Source organism: Ammodytes marinus, assembly GCF_949987685.1.
Source record: "Ammodytes marinus genome assembly, chromosome: 6".
In the NCBI taxonomy this organism is placed as follows: domain Eukaryota; kingdom Metazoa; phylum Chordata; class Actinopteri; order Uranoscopiformes; family Ammodytidae; genus Ammodytes; species Ammodytes marinus.
This window is the reverse complement of record NC_137235.1, coordinates 25,957,244-25,984,361: the sequence shown is the minus strand read 5'-3', so window position 1 is coordinate 25,984,361 and position 27,118 is coordinate 25,957,244. Positions and strand designations below refer to the sequence as shown.

Here is a 27,118-nt window from a genome sequence, read left to right as displayed (position 1 = left end):
AAGATACATAGATTTTCCATAGAAATATAACTTTGAAATAAAATATTATGCAGGGTCCTCTGGGATGGGCTTGGTGCAAATTTTTCTTTTACGGGACATATTTCTGTGTACTATAATGAATTAATTTAAATGAAGAGAGGAACGAAGCAGAAGAACTCTGTTGTCCAGTTATCTTTTTTCCACAGACAAGGCTGAACTAGGCTATAGACTATACACAGTGCATGGGCAACTGAGGGCAGCCTCATTTTCAAATATTTTTAAATAAACTCAACATGTGTTGTTATGGTAGATTCAGACTGGAAAAAGTAAGCGGTTCGGTTTACCCCCTTGATTTCTCTGGTCTGTCTCAGTTTATCCCGAAGCTGGGGTAAAGTGAGACACATGACAACTTTTTTTAAAACAATCATATTTTCACTGCCCTTCGACGTGAATAAATTCAGCTAATGCCCATTTCTAGGAAACATCCTGAATTAATGGGAAATGTATACATTTGACTGAAAAATCATTTTAGCTCGCTAAGAGGGGAGCAACTGTAAAAAGTGTCTCACAATACCCCGTTCTCCCCTATATATAGTATAATGTCAATATTGTATATATACAACATAGTGCATGCATTCATGTCCGTTACAAGTTGAATTGTAATCACTTAGGGGATCTCTTATCTTTTAATCCTGCTCCATTATAAGGTCAACATTTTTATTTAATCATTACATAGTAGGGGAGAGTGGCCTAAGTTGTGCATTTTGGAAGTTGTTCCACCGCTTGTTTCTAGAAAACCGTGGAAGAAATTGGAAATGTGACCACATATTTAAGAAGAGCCATCCATTTGACTCATCCTGTAAAGAAGGGAGACACAAGGAATAAGATATAAGCACATTTAAGCTCAAAAAACTGTTTTGCCTTTCAAAGTAACATTTCCATGATCAAGGTTTTTTGATTATTGTGTCTGAACAATTATAGACAAGTTTGAAAACATTTGACACACGTTTTAGTGCTTTGGTATGCTACATTTTGAGTCTATACAGTTAGCACAATGTCAGCCCTAAGCTGCTGCATCATGCTTATTATCCAAAATTCTGGGGATGGGGTGATTTGTGCCAAAGGGCCTGGGTGAGTTATAAGTAAGTAAGTGTAAGGGGTAATGTTTTTCATTATGTAACCATGATCCAAAATGGACTGATACATGACATGTCGTTCCGAGCTCGGTACTCTGGGATCGCCATGACCGGGAATGACCGGTTACCAGCAGTCAAAGACACACTGCCATGCCCCGGCTGGGATAAACAAACAAGCTCTCAGAGACATTAGTCAATCATTAGTTGTAACGCACACACAAATCCATGTCTGCATGCACCAGTTGACACATAGATTTTCCATAGAAATATAATTTTGAAATAAAATATTATGCAGGGTCCTCTGGGATGGGCTTGGTGCAAATTTTTCTTTTACGGGACATATTTCTGTGTACTATAATGAATTAATTTAAATGCACTGAGAGGAACGAAGCAGAAGAACTCTGTTGTCCAGTTATCTTTTTTCCACAGACAAGGCTGAACTAGGCTATAGACCAGCGGTTTTCAAACTGTGGGGGGCGCGGGGTTATGGCAGGGGGGGCGCGGATGAATATGTAAAAAAAAGAAAAACTAAAAAAAAAAAAGTTTTAGTTTTTCTTTTTTATACTAAGATCACGGCATAGCTGGACACAAGTTCTTCTGCTTCGTTCCCCTCACTGCATTTAAATGCATTCAGTAAATTACAGAGAAATAGGTCTCGTTAAAGAAAAAGAGCACCAAGCCCAACCCAGAGGACCCTGCATACATTTTGTTTATTTTAAATTAATATTTTTATGGAAAATCCATGTGTCCTTCTTCAATAGCTTCTAATTCATCAGACCCAGTGTCTCCAAATAATTTGTTCACACAAAATTCCTCATATTTAGCCTCTTAATTGTCCTCTCAAAGTGCACCAGATTCATGCATTTCACTTTAAAAAGGTGAAAAAAAATCTCCCGGGGGGGCATACCCCCGGACCCCCCTAGGAGGGTCTGGTTCTCCACTGGCTACTATTCTCCTCCAGCAGGACATTGGAGGCACTAGCAAAAAAACACTGGGTGTGTGAATGACATTTAACTAGTCAATAATTTGGGCAAGTCTGTCTGCCTATCTTTCTCACTCCGATGCACACTCAGTCAGTATTATCCATGCTTAAAGGAAGCAGGATTAAAACACTGGATTAAGATGTTGAAATGTATTAAATGTGTTTAAAAACGCACAATTTTTTTTAGAATGTTTCAAAAACATGTTTAAATTTGTAAAATAATTTTAATTTTTTTTTTTTTGGGGGGGGGGGGCTCCGCTGAAATTTGTTCTCTGAGGGGGGGCTCACTCTCACACTTTGAAAACCCCTGCTATAGACTATACACAGTGCATGGGCAACTGAGGGCAGCCTCATTTTCAAATATTTTTAAATAAACTCAATACACACTGTGCATGCCATGGACGTGAACGTGACGTGATCAGTTAACCTCGGATTACCTCCCAGATGAACTAATTCAATTATTAAGCTATTAACTATCTACCAAAACATTGTATTCCTTTTATTGTATGATAATTTACATAATATGATGTTGATATCAAACACACAAACTAAAAAAAATGGGAGGGCTTAAGCCTCGGGCCGGCTCTGCTGACCAGTGACCACTATAAACGGGTGGGTAACTTGGAGGCAGGCTGTCCAATGCATGGTAATGGTATATTCTTTAGTATTAATTAATTGTCTGAATTTTATTTGACATTTTCTTGGACAGCGAATGAACAGGTCCATCCGATAGTGGGTCTGGACTTCCACCTAAAAAATAAATAAATAATCAATTTTGATTGGGTGGGCACGGCCCACCCTTGCCCCTGGCTACCGCCGGCCCCGGTCATAGGACCTGCTGTATATACATATGCAGCTATAGAGGGTTGGTGGGGTTGCAGGTTCCACTTCTGAGTCAACAGAGCTGAACAATAGCAAGGTATGTTTGTAATTCAAAATGAAATGTTGTAAGTCTATTTATGGTTACATTTGCAAGAAAGTTGTTCAAATGATGTTAGATTTTGAAAAACATTTTAATAAAGATGAAACGATTAAAACAAAAAAAGTGTATGTGTAAAATGAGTATACATATTAAAAATCTTGTTAACACTTTACAATAAGGGTACATTAATTAACTGTTAAAAAAGGCTTAGTTTATGCTTTTTTTTTGACAAAAAAGAGTTGCAAACCTTAACGAAAGCAAGACAAATAGCGCAAAGCAACAACTGCGATGTTTGTTTTTCATTAAATTCCACTACGTACCAAACGTTTATCTTTGCCAATTAACTGTTAATTTCCTCTTCAATACAGTACACTGAACAACTTGCCTTTGTTTTGGAATGAAACTCTTATGTTCTATCCAAAAACACCAAGATATTTGAAAGAATGGCACAGAAAAAAAAGCTCCTTGAAAATCTGCAAATTTAAATGGTTATCACGTTAAAAATCTTCCTATATACTTCTGTTCCTGAACATTTTCCTCTTTCTTTGTCATTTCACCTAAAATGTGAAATCTCTGATGCTTACTGTATGTGTCTAGTTCAGAAACATTTGGTAATAAAAGCATGCACAATCTGCACAAATCTGTTCAATCACCAATATGTTCCCATTATTTATAATTTGACAACCTGATTATTGATATGTCATCATCATTTCTCTCTCCCTATAGACTGGTCATGACTTCAGTGCAGGGCGTAGTCCTGCTGACGTTGGCCCTATTAGGGTCCAGCATGGCCTTTGTCCCCATCGGGGGGATAGTCAGTCACACCACCATTACAGCAACTACTTTATTGGAAAAAGTGCAGGAGGCGTGTCGGGCAGTGAATGAGGAAGCTGGTCATGAGTTCAACCCCACGGTAGGATGGAAGATAAGAAAAAAAAACATTGTTATAAGAAGGTATATACTGTATATACAGTAGGGGAGAATGGGGGAATGTGAGACATCGGGTAATGTGAGACACCCCCTGTATCTAGGCAACGGAACACATTTTTGGTCTTGTGAGATATATGTTTTCAAGCCCCTCTCATTTCCCCTTGGACATGAAGGAGAGGACCTCATGGTGATGTTGTAAGCATGTCTTTTTCACAAAAAATGCATGTAAAAGTACATTTTCTTGCTGTCAACTTAAAGCGGCTACGAGTAACATTTAAATATCTTTTAAACAGCCTCATGTTTCCTCTGATAATCATAAATTACCTTTAACAGCAAACCAGACCATCAGTGCAAAGAAAGACGTTTTTAAATAGTTTTTATTACTGCATTTGATCTGGTCGTACACCCAGTCCGATTTTCGGTTCACGCGTGCATGCTCTATGGTCACATATCCGTATTGGTCACAGATTTCAGCGTGGCGCAGGAACGTGAATTGAGAAGCCTATCCCTCCAGGTGAGGGAAGGGGAGCGGGAGCCTTGTTTGAGACAGTTGTTTGTCGTCATAATGACTGATAACGGGGCTGAACCATAAAAGAAAAAAAAGAAAATGCAATGAAGAAAAGCTAAAAGGGAGAGTGATAGTCGGGCGGGAGGGCGTTGCCAAGCAACGTATACACAATTTCACGCAGCGAAACTAGACTGCAGTGTTTACTCCTAAATGAATGAGCGGTAGCCTACTAAAACAAAGTTTACTTTGCCTCACCAGCATCATCAGATGACCATTATTCATCGGAAATAGTCATTATTTACAACATAAACACATTACCTCATCGTGATCCATACTAACTAACTGCCATCTCTCGTTCATTCGCTTTGTGTGAGGACACGGGGACTCGTTCAGCTCCGTGAGAGGTGACAATGCATCAACTCATTGCAATCAGGTGTGTTTAGCACTTACTGGCATTAGTTGATGCTGTGTCACCCATAGACTCACGGAGCCGAAAAGAGTCCGGTGCCCTCACACTTTCAACACACGGACACGCCACGCACCATATTGCTTCCTGATTATTTGAATCTTGCACTCCTTGCACGAGCTAGAAAACAGCTTCACGACAGCTGGCGTCGTAATAATACTACCGCTTTTGTTCAAAGGTGTCGCCAACGTGCCGACTTACTCGTAGTAGCTTTAATCAACTGTTGTGCCAAAGAAAATTGATTCAGGTAGAAAAACTTCTATCATACATGTTGATGAACTACCAACATATGAAACTTCTATCATACATGTTGATGAACTACCAACATATGAAACCATGTCTAGCTGAAGTTTAGCCTGAATTTCTGAGAGAGACAGTTTTTTCTCAAATTGTGGCAGTGGGGTAAAGTGAGACAAATGCTGTGAGGTAAAGTGAGACAGTCTATGTGCCCTCTTTTAATGAATCCATTATATTTAAGGTAGCAAGGAGACTAGTTTGAATAAGATAAAAGACGCAATGCGGGCCGGAGTTGGGGGTTGAATGGTTGAAGGGGTGTCAGCAAGGGCATGGTTTGGCAGGTATGTATGTGGGGGACAAAAGAGGGATCTTTAACATCAATGGACCCTAAGTAATATGTCTTTATTAAATGATGATCCCAATAAAACAAATGCAGAAAAATATTAATCAAAGACTCAAAAGATAGAAAATGACAGCTGGGTCTAGTCCTGTGTTCAGAGTCCCAGGATGTTCAAGCTGGTTCTGATTGTCCTTTGCTCTGACCCCCAGACTTTGTTTTAATCTAACTGGTTCTACTTTTTATTTTAATGTTAATTATTGAATATGAATGATATGTTGTATTTGATCAGAGTTACTTTCAAGAGTTAACAAAAATGTTTTGCTTAATTGACCAAACCCCATGATTCTGTCACTAGTCCTAGCTGTCAGGATTCTGTTACAACATGTGTTGTTATGGTAGATTCAGACTGGAAAAAGAAAGCGGTTCGGTTTACCCCCTTGATTTCTCTGGTCTGTCTCAGTTTATCCCGAAGCTGGGGTAAAGTGAGACACATGACAACTTTTTTTAAAACAATCATATTTTCACTGCCCTTCGACGTGAATAAATTCAGCTAATGCCCATTTCTAGGAAACATCCTGAATTAATGGGAAATGTATACATTTGACTGAAAAATCATTTTAGCTCGCTAAGAGGGGAGCAACTGTAAAAAGTGTCTCACAATACCCCGTTCTCCCCTATATATAGTATAATGTCAATATTGTATATATACAACATAGTGCATGCATTCATGTCCGTTACAAGTTGAATTGTAATCACTTAGGGGATCTCTTATCTTTTAATCCTGCTCCATTATAAGGTCAACATTTTTATTTAATCATTACATAGTAGGGGAGAGTGGCCTAAGTTGTGCATTTTGGAAGTTGTTCCACCCCTTGTTTCTAGAAAACCGTGGAAGAAATTGGAAATGTGACCACATATTTAAGAAGAGCCATCCATTTGAAACATCCTGTAAAGAAGGGAGACACAAGGAATAAGATATAAGCACATTTAAGCTCAAAAAACTGTATTGCCTTTCAAAGTAAAATTTCCATGATCAAGGTTTTTTGATTATTGTGTCTGAACAATTATAGACAAGTTTGAAAACATTTGACACATGTTTTAGTGCTTTGGTATGCTACATTTTGAGTCTATACAGTTAGCACAATGTCAGCCCTAAGCTGCTGCATCATGCTTATTATCCAAAATTCTGGGGATGGGGTGATTTGTGCCAAAGGGCCTGGGTGAGTTATAAGTAAGTAAGTGTAAGGGGTAATGTTTTTCATTATGTAACCATGATCCAAAATGGACTGATACATGACGTGTCGTTCCGAGCTCGGTACTCTGGGATCGCCATGACCGGGAATGACCGGTTACCAGCAGTCAAAGACACACTGCCATGCCCCGGCTGGGATAAACAAACAAGCTCTCAGAGACATTAGTCAATCATTAGTTGTAACGCACACACAAATCCATGTCTGCATGCACCAGTTGACTGAATACAAATGCACCAGGACAGGAGAATGAGTTCAGAGTCGGTAAAGAGATGACAACATGACAATCTGTTGCAACCGCTCTCCTTGTCCTATGGCAAGTAACATGATCATTTGGTCTCACTCTATCATTGTGTCTGTCTCATTTGTCTGGTTGAACTAACACCTGGGTTTCTTGTCTTACACGCAAGTTTGATAAACCCAACAGTAAGTAAGTAAAATGTATTTATAAAAGCACATTTATGACAGTTTGCACTGTCCAAAGTGCTGTACATAGTGCATTCGGTAAGTAAACAATAAAGGTAAAATAACAATAACCAAAATAAAAGACGTAAAGCCCATACATCCACATAAACACAGACAGTAGTGCAGAGGTAAGATAGTTAATGGGGAGGAAACACCAGGGTGTACTTATGGGTTTTGAGCCTTGATTTAAAGGCAGAAATGTAGGGGAATCACATTTGTCAGGTGTTTCCACAAGCATGGAGCAACTAGTGCAAAGTACATTTCTGAGAGTTGTGCCAGTGGCATGGCTGTATACGCTGGTCACCAAAAGAAAGTGATTGTCTACAGTAGCTCAGAAGAGAGTGACATCTCAATTCCACTTAACGACACCACTGATGAGAGTTCAGATGGCCAGAAAGATGATGATGGTGACTTTGTCATTGTGAGCTTTGCAGGTAAAACCATTAGATCTGCTAGGCCTTGTTTAAGAAAATTGTCCTTCAATCTTTGTCAACCACTTACTTTATTTACTTTAAATAAACCTTAAATAAGTAATTGTCTAATGGATTTGTCTTGCATTACAGTTTATGAGATATATAGCAATGGCACAATTCACCCCATGGTATTCTCTCCAACCGCACAACTTACACCACACCGGGGGCAAGTTGTGCATCAAGACAACTTTTTTTCCGAAAGCTATATTTCTTCAACAGTTTATTCCAGATCCAAAGGTTTTATTGCCAGGGATGCACACCACCCTGAAATATATGTACATATTTGAGTTGGAGACTTTACTGTCAAGGCCTTACTTTAAAGTCACTTTGAGTGAAAAGTTGCACAACTTAGGCCATTCTCCCCTACTATTATTCTGACCAAAAACCTGCAACCGGTTTACAGGTTACATCTGCTGAAGAGCTGGTCCGGGCCTGTCTGGGTCCCAGAGCAACAGGAGAAGTGTCTGGTGCCAAGTTTGTCTCTGCTCTGCAAGAGATCTATATCCAGAACGGACTGGTAGACCGTGACTTTATTACCAGGTAGGAGAAAGACTGAAACAACTGTTATTAAAGCCTCTATAAACCTGGTCTGAAAATGTAAAAATCATTACATGATATCAAAGTGGGGTGTTTCAATAAGATTTTACAAACACAGTTTGACACTGTGTGGGCGTGGCCATATCAAATGGTGACAATATCTTTACTATGGATTGATAAATATGCCTGACTTTTTTCAGATGCTTAATATCGTGCAAATAACTCCCCAAATTATATAGTCAGAAAGATTTTTGTGGATTTGGGTTTACAGGGGCTTCAAATGTAATAAAATAATGGGGCTGTGTGTGTTGAAAAACATTAAATATGATTTTCTTTTAGGCTTACAGAGTAATTTATTGTGATCAATTCTTTCAGTGCTCCACACCACTTCAACTCAGAGGCCTTCGTGGAGGGACGCAGCCTCATAACGGAGGGCATAGTTGCCATCAAAGCCAACATTCGCGAAGAAAACTTCCAGGCTGCCAGAGAAACACTGGGGAGAGTCCTTCATACACTACAGGTGCGAGGGCTGGAGAGAAAAAGCTCAGCAGAGAGAGGCAGGATGAGGAGAACATGTCAGAATGAGAATGAGCCAGAAACTAGATTGAAAAGATTGAAAGTAAAACTCTTAATTCAAGGCCTATGTGTATGTATAAAATAGTTCATGTGTGTGCTACCAATTAGAAATAAAGTAATAAGCACAATGCGGAGGGCGAAGGCGAATTTCTTCATTACCATTATTGAAGACGCAAAAGGAAATAACAAGGTTATATGGCAAAATATTAATAAATTAATTGGTAGGCAACCTAAAAATGGCAATGATAACTTTGTAATAAAACTTAACAATGTACCTGTGCAAAATCCATCAACTATAGCCACTTCAATGAACAAATACTTTACGGATTCTGTTAACGAGATAACACAACAGTTTACCCCCCTAACTGTATATATAACCCTCCTAATCCCAATCATGCAGCATTTAAGATAGCGGAAATATCTGAAGTAGAGGTGATGAACATTATTAACTCCCTTAAAGGCCTACTTCACCGGTTTGAATATGAAGGTGTATTGAATTCTGAGATCCTATGTAGTATAAATGTGCAAAAAAAATTAAAATCGGTTCATCCTAGCCTGAGAAAAGGCAGAAAGAGTGTTTTTTTAACCCTATATTTCTCCTTCTCGTGACATCACAGAAAGAGAAATATAGGGTTAAAAAAAACTTACTTTGTAAATATTACTGTGATGTCTTTTACTGTGACATCACAGTAATATTTACAAAGTACGTTTTTTTTAACCCTATATTTCTCTTTCTGTGATTCTTTTCTCAGGCTAGGATGAACCGATTTAATTTTTTTTTGCACATTTATACTACATATGATCTCATAATTCAATACACCTTCATATTCAAACCGGTGAAGTAGGCCTTTAAACGTTCAAAATCAAAAGATGTGTCTGGACTCGACACAAATTTTATAAAATTGTATAAAGACTCACTCATTTCACCAATTACACATTTGCTTAATTTATCCTTTAAACAAAGTGTAGTGCCCTCAGCATGGAAGCTTGCTGTTATCACCCCAATTTTTAAATCTGGTGATAAAACAGAAATGGCAAATTACCGACCTATCAGTATTCTACCCGTAATTTCCAAAATAGCAGAGAAGTCGGGCGGGGCCATTCTACAACATTGGTGCAAAACGCTGTCCCCAAACAAAAAAAATAATTTAAAAAGCATTTAAGTATGCAAATTTTAAATGTTTACTAAGATCCTGCAATTATCTATTGAAACCCAAAATAATATTTAAAAAATAAGTATTCTAAATATATTTAAAATCCTCATTTATAGGTTACTTAACATTGGGAGGTGGCTGTCCCCAACCCCAACTCCTACATTTCAATTCATGAAAATGATACTGAAATGATTTTTATACATTTTTCTTTTTGGTGTTTTTATAAAGATCTTTTTGATTTTTTTGAAAGTGAAATGTAAAAAAGTACATTGATTTTATATTTTTTTTGTAAATCATGAAAATGCATGTAAAAAATGTTGTCCCTAATTTTTTTGTCACTACCAAAACTTTGTAGGTTTTAGTCCATAGACTGAGACTGATTTAAGCCACACCTCTAATTTTTTTTATCAGTAAGCATTCCTCTGTCCCCCTCATGCTGTGGGTGCATGGTGAGTAGCTAGGTCTCATCATTTTGAAGAAAAGTTGTTCAAAAGTCTGAAAATCAGTGTGTAACTTTAAAAGACGTCACTACCGAACACCTATTTTCTGCACTTAAACAAACTGTTTTTGGTTTTATTGCAGAAAAAATAGTTTTTATGTGTGTGCAATAGTTCAGAAAAGTGCTAGCTAACCATGTGCTGATTATCATCTTTAAGCTAGGTTCAAAGTTAGGCTAAAATTGTCACTACCGAAACAGTCACTACCGAAACATGTGATGACGTTTTGGTAGTGACACGACTGTTTCGGTAGTGACAAAATGGAACACTTAATCTTTTATTTGAGGAATATAAAGAACATTTTAGCAGAGTTATGCAACTCAGAAGTATTTTATTATACATTTCATGTTAGTTAAATGTTGCATGGCATGAAAAATTTAGTTATTAAATTTTTTCTAACAATAATATGTGTCCTGCTAGCCTGTCTATGGTCCTTTAAGTCAGCATGTTCCATTAGTTCCATTAGTCAGGCTCAGACTGACACTTGTTTTTGCCACTGCTTATTAATTAGGCTACTGATGTCTTAAAATGTGTCAGTAATGTTAATCTCTATGGTTAATTTATACAGGGAGAGAGACAATATGCCATATCACAGGAGCGGAGTAAAACCAGGAGTAGAGAGATTGAGGGAGTACAGAAAAAGGATGAGGGATGACCCTGTGAAGTACGAAGAGTACTTAAAAAAGGAAAGAGAAAGATATAAGAAACGAAGGGAAGAAGGAAAGTTGAAGAGTGTCACTGAGTTGTCTCCAAGGGAGCAAAGAAAGCAAAGAAGGGAATGGACGAAAAGACAGAGAGTACACAGGAAGATGAAAAGACAGAAAGAAGTAGCTGTTTGCAGGGACACACCACCTAGCACTTCCAGTGAGAGTGAAGGGAAAAAAGGGACCAAAAGAAAAAAAGTCTGCAAATATAGAAAATTAAAGAAATTAGAAGAGAAGATAGAAGAAATGCAGAGAAAGAAAGAAAAATATAAAAAGCGATGTCAAAGATTAAGGCAGAAGATTGCCTCAGAAAAGTCTGACTCTCCAAGATCCAAAACGCAGATGGACGCACAAAAGTATAGATTTCCTCAACATGTGACAAAGACCCTACTTTTACACAACACACTCATGCATCAAATTAAAGAGAAATACAAGTCTGCGAGCTACAAAGACAAACACTCATTCAGGAGACTTCTCACAACCGGGCTACTGAGGAAGTACAAACTTGTCTCTGCAATGAGAAAATGTGTTGGTGTCTCCCACAAAGCGTTCAACAAGAGTGAAAACCACCCATGTCTTACCTTTCGGAAAAATTATAAGCAAAAAAACATTGACATCGTCAAAACATTTCTAAGTCGAGATGACAATAGTCGGATATCAGCAGGAAAAAAGGAAACGATCACAAGATTTAAAACAAAGAAACAGAAGAGGTTTCTGTCCGACACAATGCTGAATTTGTATAACAAACTGATGCTGGAGATGCCTCATCTGAAGCTATCGTATTCACTTTTCTGTAGGATAAAGCCATTTTGGATTGTTGCTCCAAACATCAGTAACAGGGAGACATGTGTCTGCAAAGTGCATGACAATGCCAAAATGAAAGCAGAGAGGCTCAAGCAGCTCGGCATCATTAAGTCACAGAGTTTGAACAAAGTGGCAGAGGAGTTGTGCTGTGACACACAGGTTAAGGCTTGTATGTACAGAGAATGTATCTCATGCAAGAACAAGTCGCTCACACATACCGAAAAGACCTCAGGAGCAGGGGTCACATGGTGGTACCAGTGGCTCACAAAAAAAGAAGACTATGAAAAAGAAAAGGATGGGAAAAGAGAGGTGATCACAGTGACGAAAACTGTTAAACAGAGATGTGAGGGCAGCACAGAGCACCTACTGGAAGACTTTGAAAAATAAATGAAAGACAAGGTGTGCAAGCACCTCTTCAACATCCAACATCAATACACACAGCTACAATCTTTGCACAGATCTCTGAATGAAGATGAGGCTATTCTACACATTGACTATGCAGAAAATTGGCAATGCAAATATGCAAAAGAGGTACAGCAAGTCCATTTTGGAGCATCTCACAGACAGACAACACTACACAATGCTGTTTTGTACACCACAGAACATACTCTGACATTATGTGCCCTGTCACCTTCAATGAAACACGATCCTGCTGCCATTTGGGCTGAACTTGAACCAGTTCTACAGTTCCTGAGGGTGAACTGTCCAAAAGTTCAAAAACTCTTCTTCATAAGTGATGGGACAACCATGCAGTATAGAGGCAAGAAGAACTTTTACTTAATGAGCACCATTCCTTTCCAAATGGGTTTTACCGCTGTGAACTGAAATTTCCTGGAAGCTGGTCATGGTAAAGGGCCAGCTGATGGTGTTGGAGCCACCATAAAGAGAACCGCAGATTCACAGGTAGCCAGAGGTACTGACATACCAACAGCAAAAGCACTGTATGACACACTCCTTCCTCTCACCAAAGTCAAACTCCTGTATGTGGATGAAGAGCAAATTTCAGCATTCAGTGCCCGGCTGCCACAGAAGTTGCCCACCATAAAGGGAACACTTGCCATCCATCAGGTGGTTTGTAATGCGCCAGGCACCATTCATTATCGCGTGCTGAGTTGCTTTTGCAAGAGAGAGGCAATCTGCCCATGTTTTGAGCCTATGTCCACACATATTGCACCACAACCACAGCCTGTATCTGCTGAACCACAAGCTCAATCAAGCTCTGGATGTCAAGGAAATCTCTGTCCAGTTGACGACATCACAGAAGACCTTGTTGGCAAGTGGTGTGTGGTTACTTATGAAAATGATCCATATCCTGGGATTATCGAAGATGTGGATGAAGGTGAGATATTTTCATTTATAATATACAAACAGTTTAATTCTCCCATAAGATATTTTCCATTCTAATATTCTATAACACTTGAATTAGCTTTTGTAACATAACCTGTCATGTCCTTTGCCCTTTATTTGTCTTCAGGTGCAGTGGAGGTAAAAGTAATGCACAACATTGGACGGAACAGATTTTATTGGCCAATAATTGAGGACAGGATCTGGTACACAGCAGACAAGCTCGTCACCCTTATCTGTCCACCTCAACAGGTCACGAGCAGACATGTCCAAATAAACCCACCAATGTACAAAGCTGTGTGTGAAAAGTTAGACTGCTGAACAGACTTCTGTGTGTTGCGCACACACGCGCACACACACACACACACACACACACACACACACACACACACACACACACACACACACACACACACACACACACACACACACAAACTCATTTCTGTGTTCATGTACTGTATACTTTTGTGAAGCAGGTGATGTTTTTAACCTGTGATACACACTCAATCTCTCACTCACGCACACATACAAACTCATTTCTGTGTTCATGTTCTGTAGACTTTTATGAAGCAGGTGTTCTCATCTTTTTAACCTGCGATACACATTCAATTTCTCATTCACACACATCAGAGACGACAGGCTGATGAAATGCACACTGTGGCTTTTTTCCTGTTTAAGAAGAAGAGGAGTAGTGGAGACTTGTGGCTCAGTGATCTAGAACAGAAGCCTCATTGTGGTGTTGCTGTTTTGTTGACTTTAACTTTTAGTAATGAAATCCAACTCTGTGCTTGTAGAACCAAATGAAATGAAAACATGTAGGTATGTATGGATGTACACCCACAGGCACCTGTTGATGTTGATACAAATAATACAAAAAAAAATATGTCAGCTCTAATACGGTTTTTCAGTGTTGCTGTTCATAATAAAACAAAGTGATTCTTAAACAGTTTATATTGTAAGATCTTTCTTGATTAGGTAGAAAAATCAACATGTTACGTGTTCTCACTTGCAGTCTCCTCAAGACCGAAACTATCAGTACCTCTTCAGTGTGATGTAATATGAAATTCAAACACTGTTATGCCATTTTCAGATATTTAATGTCAGATGTGTGTCTGATATATACTTGTTTAACATTTATGAGTTATTAGTTATTTTTGTTGCCTAACATAAAATGATCACAGTCTTATTCAGCCGTGACAAACAAGGTATTGTCGTCACTACCGAAACAGTATTGTCACTACCGAAACTGTGCCGTCACTACCGAAACATGAATGTTTTGTCAAAAATAAAGTATATTGAATTATCAACTTAGATATTGTGATGGTGTTTGGTTCAGTGTGTATTAAAACTAATGAATCCTTAAGTTTGTAATCATTATGATAAACTTTGTGCCCTTTACAAAGTAAATTTGGATTCAAAATCCATCGATTCTGATAAATCACGCTTAAACGCTTTGTTAAAATTATATACTTTTTAATTTACCTATGAATTTTGAAAAATACTATTTAAGAAAAATATATTTACAAGGTGGATGTAAAAAAAAATAAACAAATCAATAAAACTCTTAATTTTATGTGATATTTCATTGTGTTTCGGTAGTGACAAATTTTGGAAGAGGAAAAATGTTCCAAAACTGTCTGAAAATACAAAATGAGAATTAATTGTACAACTACTAGAAATGTGTACCTTGGATATTATACAACTAACATACCTGAAAAGTTAGGGGGAAAAGACACATTTATTTTAAGATGTTTCCAACTGCGACTTTGCACCAATTCTGTAGAATGTTCCATTATACACTTAAATAATGGCCACACATCCCTGCATCCATTGCAGTTTGGGTTCCGTAACCACCATTCTACAGAGTCCGCAAACTGCATTTTGGTTGAAAAAATCAAAGCGCTTCTTGATAGGAATGCCTGTGTAAGTGCTGTTTTCCTGGACCTTAAGAGGGCTTTTGATACCGTCAACCATAGTGTTCTTATCTCAAAATTAACTTGTTACAATTTTTCCCAGGAAGCATTACTGTGGTTTGAATCCTACTTATCAATTAGAAAACAATGCATGTCCATCTCTGGCAACACATCTTCTTACCTTGACTGTCCAACAGGGGTCCCACAAGGGAGTATTTTGGGACCTATTTTATTCACTATGTATATAAATGACCTACCGGAAGTGTGTAGAAATGTAAACATTCAAATGTATGCTGACGATGCAGTTGTTTTTACACAGGGCAGGAATACTCATGAAGTTTTGCCTTTGTATATGTACTCATTTTTTAACCTGTATTTTTTTGCATGCCAGGGACAACAGATGAAATCTAGCATTTTTGCTAAAATCTGGCATTTTTACAGCTGTAAATGTTACAGCTGTTCATGAATATGCACTGTCCCTAACAAATAAACAAATAAATAAAATAAAATAAATTACCAGGACTTCTACAGCCACAGTAACTGGGTGGAGCTGGGAAACACAGAGCCTTACGTCAATCTGCTACGCCCAGACCTTCCTCTTGAAAACCTGGCAGGTGTGTGTGTGTGTGTGTTATTGTCATTGGAGGCCTATACATGCATGAATTGGGTAATATCTATGTCATAAAGAAGACTACTACTGAGTGTGTTGTTTTTGTTTTTATGCTATGGCCATTCTGATTGGTGTTTCTTTTCGGAATATCAGTCTGCACTGACATAGCACTCCTGTCCCTGCTCTAGCAAACACCATAGAACATAGGTCAACACAGTAACATGAAGTGATGCTTACCTACCATGGTTTGGTGTTGAGTGTGTTTTACTCAGTGTGCCTTTTGCTTGTGCAGATGTCCTCACTGCCACCTGCAGTGACTGCTCAAGTGGAACATGCCCCAACTCCATCCTCCCCAACATCCTAAAGGAGAAGAAACTCACATCAGGCTACTTGGGAATCTCCTCTTCTGACAAGCCCAAAGGTATTAAACACATCTCCAAACCATATTCAAATACATAAGGTCATATTAACTCAGTCACAAGTAGGAATTATGAGAGGCTTATTGTTGGCACAAGTCACTTATTTGCTCTCTTGAAAAAGATTAGAAGAGAAGTGAGCTGAGAACTGTTCTTTCTTCTCACGGAGTATGTAACAGCCTTAAGGTGCAAGACAAGTAGTCCCACACGTAGCTGCTACTGAAACATAGCTTTTAATCTTCATACACTATAAAATGTTAATCAGTGACTTTATTGGCACTGGTAAGTGGTTTTGTTATTTGGACAGTGCCAGGCTAACTGTTTCCCCCTGGTTCCAGTCTGCATGCTAAGCTAAGCCAAGTGGCTGCCGGCTGTCTACACTATTTCCGGGGTGGTTTTTGTTTCATATGAGAGAAGTGTCAGTTTCTGGGTAGGAACACCAATCAGCGTGTTGTACTTAGAGTTCAAGACAAACATGATAAAATGATGTCGGGTAATTCAGTGTAGCAAGATAAGTCAGTACAGCTCATAAAATGCAAAAGTACACTTCAAATTGCCCTTTGAACCATGTCCCCGTTCGACCTTTCCCTTCTGACCTGTGCCAGGTAAATGCAGCCATGGAGGTGCAAGTGACCTAACAAGCACAACAATTCCTCGCGGAGGCATCAGCAAAGATGAGCGTCGCAAGGACAACGTGGACATCTTCAACGCTGCCGTGAACACAGCTGTAAAGGCCAGTCTCCAGCTGCTAGAGGAAATCCGGTTAGCTGTCGGAGACAATGACTTCCTGAGGTATGACGTGAAAAACACATCTCGATTTGATCTCTAAGTTCAAATTTCATCATCCAGACAAAGACAATTTTCTTCTCTATAATGAATCACTATTTTTCTTTCTCACAGAATGATGGGAATCGCCCGCTCATCCGTTGTGGTTTTTGTTATTGACACCACTGGCAGTATGTATGATGACATTGCTGTAGCCAGGGCTGTCGTTTATGAAATCATTGACAGCAGAAAAGGAACCCAAGATGAGCCCTCGGAGTACATTCTGGTGCCCTTCAATGACCCCGGTAAAATAACTCTTCTACTTTGTTGAACCCCTGGTGTTTTGTAGAGACATACAATATTATATACTGTATGTAATGCTTGATTAAATAGTTGTTATTATAGGTACATAAGTGTATGACTTTTGTTAAGTAGATTTAGCACACTGTGGTGCAACCTGTACCACATAAAGTCACAGTGGATCAAAAGTTATTTAAAAAAAGAAACATTTTGTCCAAAATACTCTGAACCAATGTGCTGTGCTTTCTAGCATTTGGACCTACCTTCAGGACAACAGATGCTGAGAAGATGAAAACAGAAATCTCTAAACTCAAGGCAGAAGGAGGTGAGGATCACCCTGAGATGTGCCTGTCTGGACTTCAGGTACTTAATCTACGATATTGTCAGATTACAATGGGATGGTTGTTCCGGAACATTTTCCGGTTATTTTTATGGCTACTTTTAAAAACTGCCGTTTTTCCACATGAACTAAACAGGGACATTTTTTAATTTCCCCAGTTGGCTCTCACCAGTGCCCCGTCCTTCTCCCAAATCTATGTTTTCACGGATGCTACTGCCAAAGACATCCACCTCAAGGACACTATCGTTGCTCTCATCAGGAGAACCAAGTCAACGGTAAATATGGACACCCAATGATGCCCTATGTTCACCATGTTTATGTAATTGAATTCCACTTGAAAGGTTTGGGGTCTATTCTCCACAGGTGACATTCTTCATTACGTTGCCCTTTACAAGGCGCCGCCGTCGTTCAGCTGGATCCTTTGACGTCTATAAGAACCTGGCGTTGGCCTCCGGGGGCCAGGCCATCAGCGTGACTAAGGGTCAGTTGCCTCAGGCCACAGACATCATCCTCGACACCTCCACTTCAGCTCTGGTAGGTACGGTGGCCAATGAGTTCAAATGCACTAAAATGGCCCCTAACGTTTCCATCAGGCGAAATGTGTGACAGCCAATTCAAAAACACATACAACAATCGACAAATACAAAATAAATGCTGAAAATTTAGTCAACACACCATAAATACTCCGAGCCACTAGGGGGAGTGATGGGTGGAACGGTTTGATTTTCCACCTGAGGGAGAGAGAGAAAGAGGTGTTGTTAGCTGCTGTGAATGGAAAAGGTCGTTCAATAGAATACTGCTACTTTGAAGACTGTCAACCACCTGTGTATTTCTGCACTGATGTCTGTACATATAAGAAATAATACACTATTCACATTATATTTTTGAATTGTCATCATTTCTGATACAGCAGCACGTTTCTCCTGTTGCAAATGTACTGTATATCACCTGTTATAGTAAGTATGGCCTTTGCCTTTAGCCGATAGGGAATGACTGTGCAGTTCCAATAGCAATCCTGTATATCAACAATTCTGAAACATGTAGGCTACCAGGCCTTTCGAGGTTGGACCAGTTTGAAAAATACAGACATGTCCTCCCCCAGGTGACAGTTCTTCAGCGATCAAGGGCCGGTGGGAAGCAGACATTCCCCTTCATATTGGATGAATCTCTGGCAAATGTCACAATATACATCACAGGATCATCTATTACTTTCACAATGACCAACCCTGAAGGTACACAACAACTCTCAATTCCCACTTGAGACCTGTTAAGTATCCCCTTTCTTAAGAATGTTATTGTGATACCTATTTATGTAATAATGATGCATGCATACAAATTCCAGGTGTGACCCAGAGCTCCACAGAGGCCAGCGGTAAACTGGGGACCATAAAGACAGTTGGCAACCTGTGGAGAATTGGTCTCAATGCTGACAAGCAGACAGGAACCTGGCAGATCAACATCAACTCTCTGCAACCATACACTCTTAAAGTCACAGGTCAGATACTCTTGCTTAAGTTACACTCTGTTAATTAATTACAAGTACGTTCTGTACAAATTAGCTGTTGAAATTGTGTCTTCTAGAATATGCACTTAATATGCAGATTAAAGTAACAAGCTTTCTTGCTGAAAGAGAGATGAGAAGATTGAGAGCACGCTTACAAGCATAGAAACAGGGAAATAGCTAGCCTAACATTTGCCAACAGTATTTAAAGTGAGGCTGCCTTGCGACCAACAAAGGCTTTATGAAGTTACTTTTCACAGCCAAAAACCACTTATAACCCACCACAAATTCTCATTTGTACACTTTTGTTTTGTACAGAAAAATATATGTTTACTTAATGACCTGTACCTAGATGTACTGATAGGCTTGTTTTGTTAACTTTAGACAGAGCAAAGCCAGCTGTCCCCCCTCTCTTAAATCTTTTTGCTAAGCTAATTGGATACATAGTCCAGTAAAAATCAAGCCACAGCTTTATAATTACTCGACAAACATATCCATGCAAAGCATGTAAATTACTGTAAAGATTGCTTTTTATCACCTGAGGAACATTGCTAGAGTCAGACCTTACCTGTCCATGGAAGATGCAAAAAAATTGATGCATGCATTCGTATTTTCGCGTCTGGACTACTGCAACTCAATTCTAACTGGTTTACCCAAAAAAAAATATTGAGAAACTGCAACACGTTCAAAACGCAGCCGCCAGAGTTTTAACAAAAACCAGGTTGAGAAATCACATTACTCCAGTTTTAGCTTCACTTCACTGGCTCCCTGTAGCATTTAGGATTGATTTTTGATGGTTTAGCACCATTGTATTTATCTGACTGCTTATCTGAATATGTCCCAACTCGACCTCTCAGGTCCTCTGGTGCCAGCCTGCTTAACATACCACAGATTAAGGGGAAACGGTATGGTGAAGCAGCATTCGGTTTTTATGCACCAAGGGCCTGAAACAAACTGCCCCTGCATATAAGAACAGCAACGTCTGTTATTAGTTTTAAGAAGCAGCTCAAAACACATCGTTATGCTGCTGCTTTTAATTAATTCCACCATATATTTATTTTGTCGTATTTTATGGTTTTTTATCTTTTATATTTGTTTTATGCATTGCCCATTTTCAATAATGTAAGGTCTGACTCTAGCATTTTATGCATTTTTATTTAATGTTTGTATTGCATTTTTTAAATGTTTTTATTGCATTTTTTTAATGTTTTTATTGCATTTTTATTTATTTTTATTTAATGTTTATCTTTTGCTCTTTGGTTTATTGCCTGTGATGAATGTGTTTTGTTTTATATTTTCTTTATTTTGTGCATGTAAAGCACTCTGAGCTGTATTTATGTATATTATTATTATTATTATTATTATTATTATTATTATTATTATTATTATTATTATTATTATTATTAATAATAAATTAATTCTGCTCCTAATTTCACACAATTATTGTATAGCTTTTCAGTCAAAAGTAGCAGTTAAGGCCTCATGAAGTTCAGTGAGTTCTTGTTTTGGTGTTTATTTATATTAAAGCCACTACGAGTAACATGGCACGTTGGCGTCCCCTTTGGACAAAAGTGGTAGTATTTTTACGACGCCCGCTATCGTTTTCTAGCTCGTGCCAGGCGCGTGAGTGTGAACTGAGAAGGGAGCAATATAGTGCATGTCCGTGTGTTGAAAGTTTGAGGACTCTTTTCGGCTCCGTGAGAGTGGTTTTGACACTGCATGAACTAATGCCAGTCAGTGCTACACACACCTGATTGCAATGAGTTGATGCAGCACTGTCACCTAACTACTCTCTCTCACGGAGCTGAAAGATTACGTGTCCGACTCCTCACAGAAAGCGAATGAACGATAGACGGCAGTAAGTATGGATCGCGATGAGGTAATGTGTTTATGTCGTTGTAAATAATTACTATTTCAGATAATGGTTATCTGATGATGGTGAAGCAAAGCAAACTTTGTGTTAGTACAAACCGCTCATTCATTTAGGAGTAAACACTGCAGTCTAGTTTCGCTCTCGTGAAATTGTATACACGTTGCTTGGCAATGCCCTCCCCCCCCAGCCTATATCACTCTCCCTTTTAGCTTTTCTTCATTGCATTTTCTTTTTTTTCTTTGATGGTTCAGCCCCGTTATCAGTCATTATGACGACAAATAACTGTATCAAACAAGGCTCCCGCTCCCCTTCCCTCACCTGGAGGGATAGGCTTCTCAATTCACGTTGCTGCGCCACACTGAAATCTGCGACCAATACGGATATGTGATCATAGAGCTTGCACGAGCGAACCGAAAATCGGACTGGGTGTGCGACCAGACCAAAAGCAGTAATAAAAACTATTTAAAAACGTCTTTCTTTGCACTGATGGTCTCGTTTGCTGTTAAAGGTAATTTATTATTATCAGAGGAAACATGAGGCTGTTTAAAAGATATTTAAATGTTACTCGTAGCCGCTTTAACTGTAAGTCTGTTCTTGTGTTTCCAGGCCAGAGTATGATTACCTTTGTCTATGACTTTGTGGAACCCTTCGAGGGACCTCACCCAGGTTATGCAGTACTCAGTGGGCGTCCACAAACAGGTACACTACATGCTATAAAATGTTAAAGTGTTACACAACAGTAGCGCCTCATTCCCCATACCATATCTCCTCCTCCGCCTACCCCTAGTTCACCCACCAACCCAACTCTACATGTTCTTTTTGTTTGTTTATTGTTTTGTTTTTCTAAAGCGCTCTGAGTGAGAGAAGAGCGCTATATAAATAACATTTATTATTATTACCATACAAGGCCATAAACTGATTATATTTAATCATCAATCATAATTGTCATGGCCCACATCTTTGTAAATAAGATGTTTATAGGACGTCTGTTATATTTTGTATATAAGTAAGGATGCACAGATTACATTTTTCTACATTATAATAGAGCATGTATTGATGTTCATCATTTCCTACCCTCAATATCAAGCATCCCGACAGTTGTCTGTGACTGAGGCATTCAAAAAAGTAACTACTCACAGTAGTAGTTCGCTGCAGTACATGTGTTGGCAAGTTCCTCAATGTAGAGAGTTTCTGGTGATGAAAAGAATGAAATGTCATCTTTAAAGCTGCTATAACTAATATTTACATATTAACATTGGATTACTTGTATGTATGTGAAAACCACAGACAACAGATACCTGACTGAGCAATACCCTTTACAGAGCTCTACAGAGTCCTTTGGTATTTAAGCCTGCCATATATATACTTTTTTTGCTTCACTCTCACAACTCTCCTCAGTTATGCCCATTTTCAACTGGCCAGAAAATCTATTATCGCAGTTTTAACTATATAATGATAACCAGATTAGTCAACTATACTTAAATTTCAGCATCAAGACCACTATATTTTTTGTGAAGGCAACTTTGTGTTGCAATGCATTAAATGCTTTCCTCAGGCCTGCTAATTTCTTTAAATGATTGAGTCCAAAATAATCAGTAGCCTATTCTTTTCAGGAAATGATGGAATGGCCCAAACAAAGACTTTAGCTTATGGGGAGGTCGGCAAATCAAGCGCCCTTCCACAACTCATTCCTAAAACCATCCAAAGTTTACTGTTCAACCACTTTTGACCATAGAAATTAAAGGTCCCATATTATGCAAAACGCACTTTTTCAATGTGTTGGAACACAACTATGGGTCCACGGTGTGCCTAGGGACTGGCAAAGTTAAAAAAAAAAAAATCTCTCCAATATACTCCAGTCAGAATTCTCGCCGACTGTAACGTCACAGTCGGCACAGCCACTTCCCCATATTTTCTTTATATGTCCATGCTTCCCCCCCACATTAGTTACCAGAAACTTCCACCGTGCAGTAGTCTATGATAACCCCCCCCCCCCCATTTCTTATTGGTCCACGGCCAAGTGACAGCCATGTTGTTTTCCCCGCTAAGCGACAAGATGCCCGTAGTACAGCAAAGCATGCTGAATGTTACATACACCAACACAGAATGCTTTTGCTCTTACTCCACTAATTTATCTTAACCACAGCAGTCTGACAATGCCTCGTTTTTAGCAAGACAATGCATAGGAAGGTAATAGAGTCGAAGTCTAACTTTGAAGCTAATTTTTTCACTGATTTTAGTGATTTTTTAGCCGTTAGCTTCCGAGCTAGCTTCGGGAAAAGCATTGATCTTTTGCTCATAACAAGCTGTTTATATTCCCCACAGCAGTCTGACAATGCCCCGTTTTTAGCAAGACAAAGGATTGGAAGGTAATGGTCGAAGTCAAACTATGAAGCTAATTTATTCACTGATTTTAGTGTTATTTTTAACCGTTAGCCCCCGAGTAGCTTCGCAGTAGCCTCCATCTTTTGCTGCATTTTTATTGTGAACATGCCGTTTCCATTAGCTTGTGGCTGTCAGTGCATCTGTATGAACATAGTATTTCATGTAGACAAGGATCGGTCATGTCAAACTGTTCAAAGTGCGGCTGAGCTCCTGCGTTACTAGCACTAGACATGGATCTTATCAGGGTAAACCTAACCGTGGTAACATGCAGTACAGCTATGGACCTATAGAGACAGTGCATGAAATAGGCCACGCCCATTGTGGGGGAAACCGTTGAACAGCGTTCCATTCACTTTGTATTGAAGGAGACCTGTCTTCTGCAAACAAACTTAATTAAAACTTAATCAAACATACATTTAACAAAAAAAGTTACTTTCTTTAAAGCCATGACTCTTGTCTGTCTATACGAGCTGTTTTTGTGAAAAATTATTGAGTAATTTTCAATATTTAGGTGTTTTTTTCGGTCCGACCTGGCGAGGATGGAGTATACGTGAGGGTTAGCCTACAGCAGAAGGCTAACATTAGCCTAGCATACAGCATACATTAGTTAAGAGTTCTGTCTCGATATTGAAAATTACTCAATAATTTTTCACAAAAACAGCTCGTATAGACAGACAAGAGTCGTGGCTTTAAAGAAAGTAACGTGTATTTGTGAAAGGCATGTCTTATTACGTTTTTATTAAGTTTGTTTGCAGAATACTGTGTCATTCAATACAAAGTGAATGGAGCGCTGTGAATTGTTTTCCCCCACGATGGGCGTGGCCTCCGATTATGACGCGTTCCGCCCTGTCTCTATGGGCAGACGCCAATGGCTTTGCTTCTGGACAGGGGCGGGGGAGCTCATAGATTGTATATTTACGAGGGGAACTGCAGCTCGGTTTCAAAAATAGGCCATCGTGAGATTAGCTGAAAATCAGGGTATAGAGGCATACTACAATAAATAATCTGAACGTTTTTTTCAGCAAACAACTAAAGAAAAACGTATTAGGGACCTCTAAGACCATATAATATTGACAGAAAAGTTTATAATAAGAGACCTTTAAATGTTCTCAATTTCTTCCCTTAACTTGCTTATTTATTTCTCTCATTTTGAAAACCCAGGCCAGCCAGCCACCATGATGCTCTCAGTTTTGAGTAGGAAAGGTCCTTCCTCCATGACTGTTGGACAGGTTGGTCTAGTGATGGTGGATGGTCCTGAGGCTGTTAGCAATGGCACACTACAGGACATGGGCAATGGGGACATCCTGGTGACTGTTGATGCAGTCCCTGCAGGGGAGTTTGTGCTCACGGTGAAAGGAATGGACAAAGTTTCAAACACTGAATTTCAGAGGCAGTCTACCACCCAGATGTCTGTCTCCAAAGTGATTATCCAGGTAGGATCAAATCTTCAAATCATGTGCACCCAGTTAAGTAGGTTTTGTTCGATTTGAAGTAGCCTAATATGAATGAATATTTAACACTTTTGTAAAATGCTTTGAACTTCCTTACATAACGATAACAATATCTCCCTTCTTCTCCTCCATTTTGCTCTAGGCTGCGGTAGACAGTACTGCAGAGCCGGGAAAAACCCTCAAGATTCCCTTCAGTATCATGTCCAAGGGCTCTGGTGGTGTTTACTACGTCACAGCCAGAAATGACAGAGACTATCCTAGCTCTGTCCCAAGCAGGTGAGGGGAAAAACTAAAAGCAATTACTATGATAAATATCCTTATCAATATTGACACATCTCCAAATCCAAAGTACAAGTCTCTGCCACCTGAAGCTTAAGTCAAAAATACATCTGGGTGGAGTAACATGTGCAGCCCGCCAGTTGGACTAAAGGTTAGGGTCAAGTAGTACAGTAGGCTACACCCTGTTGGAACATCTTCTTGGACGTTCAAAGATATTTAAGATGTTGGATTTGGGGTGTGTCTTACAATTTCTCTATCTGAAACGGACAATTCCAAACCCACTTCCTGCCATGGTTGACTAGATAGCAGAGACGGTATTTTAACTTCTCTTTCTAGCTCTCTTATCACTTGTAATACAATCAAAGACAAACCAAACATTTCTATGAGTTTTCACGTTTCTATCAACAACTGTCTGAACTGTTATCCAAATATTGAGAGATGTCTTTCCTCTCTCCCTTTCATGGTTTTCCATGCAATTATGTACACTCATTCTGGTCCTCCAGAAATTCTTATCACTTAGGTGATCTCTTAACTTTCTATCTAGCACCAAAGGTTGGTTTATGCATACATACTTGAAAAACTATTGACAGTCCCATTGGCTTGACCATGTGTTAAATGCTTTTCAGCAAATTCCTGTGTTCAAAAGTGTAGAACATGGTTAACAGTATATCTGCGTGGCATGATTGTATCGTGACATTACATTTAAAATAACACTGTCAAATGTGTGGATTACACACTGCCAATATTCTTGTAATTAAAAAGATATATATATGTACATATTTCCTCTCTTCTCTCAGCCTTACCTTGGAAACTGGAAAATATTCTAATTCTACTTTGACCATCACGCCACCTGCCAACGTACCATCTGGAACAGATGTCACTCTGACTTTGGAAGCCAAGTCGTCCAGCGGTGCCGATTCCAATTACGCCGTTTTGAGATTATCTGTTGTTACCAAGGTAACCAGACTAATAACAGAGTTAGAGTGAACATTTAATACATTAAAAATATTTCGAACATAGCCATGCTGGCTATTGCAGATATAATAACGTCATACGAATATCTAATCGATCTAAATGCCCCTCTGATTTATGTATGCATGTCCTGACTTTCTTTTTATGTTCTTTTTGTCCAGATCACAGATTTTGTCCAGCCTTTGTGTGAAGTGATTAGTGTAATGGCTGATGCTTGCCCTCACAACGTGTCTCAGTGTGGAGCTTTCCAGTGGAAGCTTGTGGCAAACTTGACCGACGGGAACGGCACCGGAATAGAGAGCGTTTCCCTGCGTCAGGGCAATGGCAACCTCACATTCGACTCCCTGGGTGCTCCCTTCACTATGGCCAACTACACAGCATCCTGCTGCTCACAGAAGGTTACCTTTGTAGCTGTAGATAAAGTTGGCAATGTTGGCAGGTGCTTCCACTCCATTGAACGTTGTAATGGCCCTCCTGCTTTAACCCTGTCACTGCCACTGTGGTTGTGCCTGCTGGTATCTGCCTAAGGTAGGTTGCACAGATATCCTGCTTCAATAAAATGTGAGCACCGATTAGGCAATGGATGATGAATGTTTACTTAATTTGTCAGAAATGTAATATTTATGTAAAAATCTAAACATTCAATTGTATTGCAAGGTTGAACATTTGCAGAGAATGATCTTGTTTGGACCAAATTTCTGGTTGCATATACATCTGCTCGGTGGCAGCAGAGAACCACTCAACTCATGTAAATGTAAATCAATGCCTTTAAGATGTCTTATGAGTTGCTGGAACAAAGATGATGCTTTCAGATGAGGCAGTAAAACAATAAATTGCATAATCTGAGCATTAAACAAAGTATAGATTCATTTTAGAGGGCAGACAATACTATTGCTGTTAAGTGAAAATGACTATGTGAATAAAAGGAAAGAATGATGTAAAAGAAAATCAGCAGTTGATGTGCATCATTCACAATAGTTCACTTTTTTTTTAAACTTTTTAACAACCA

The 27,118-nt window shown here is 39.0% G+C and overlaps 1 protein-coding gene across 1 annotated transcript; it reads left to right on the top strand.

Moving 5' to 3' along the window:
• Window positions 1-3,752: 3,752 nt before the first annotated feature.
• On the top strand, window positions 3,753-26,636 carry LOC307251502 (von Willebrand factor A domain-containing protein 7-like; the record flags this gene model as incomplete). The annotated part of the gene is made up of 17 exons (XM_080028870.1): window positions 3,753-3,932; window positions 8,092-8,228; window positions 8,601-8,745; window positions 15,738-15,831; window positions 16,120-16,248; window positions 16,849-17,035; window positions 17,144-17,313; window positions 17,559-17,671; window positions 17,807-17,923; window positions 18,012-18,182; window positions 18,751-18,880; window positions 18,991-19,143; window positions 21,629-21,721; window positions 24,569-24,840; window positions 25,001-25,134; window positions 25,935-26,094; window positions 26,271-26,636. The coding sequence occupies 17 exons, from the start codon at window positions 3,753-3,755 to the stop codon at window positions 26,634-26,636; spliced, it is 2,751 nt and encodes a 916-aa protein (XP_079884996.1).
• Between the last annotated feature and the right edge of the window lie 482 nt (window positions 26,637-27,118).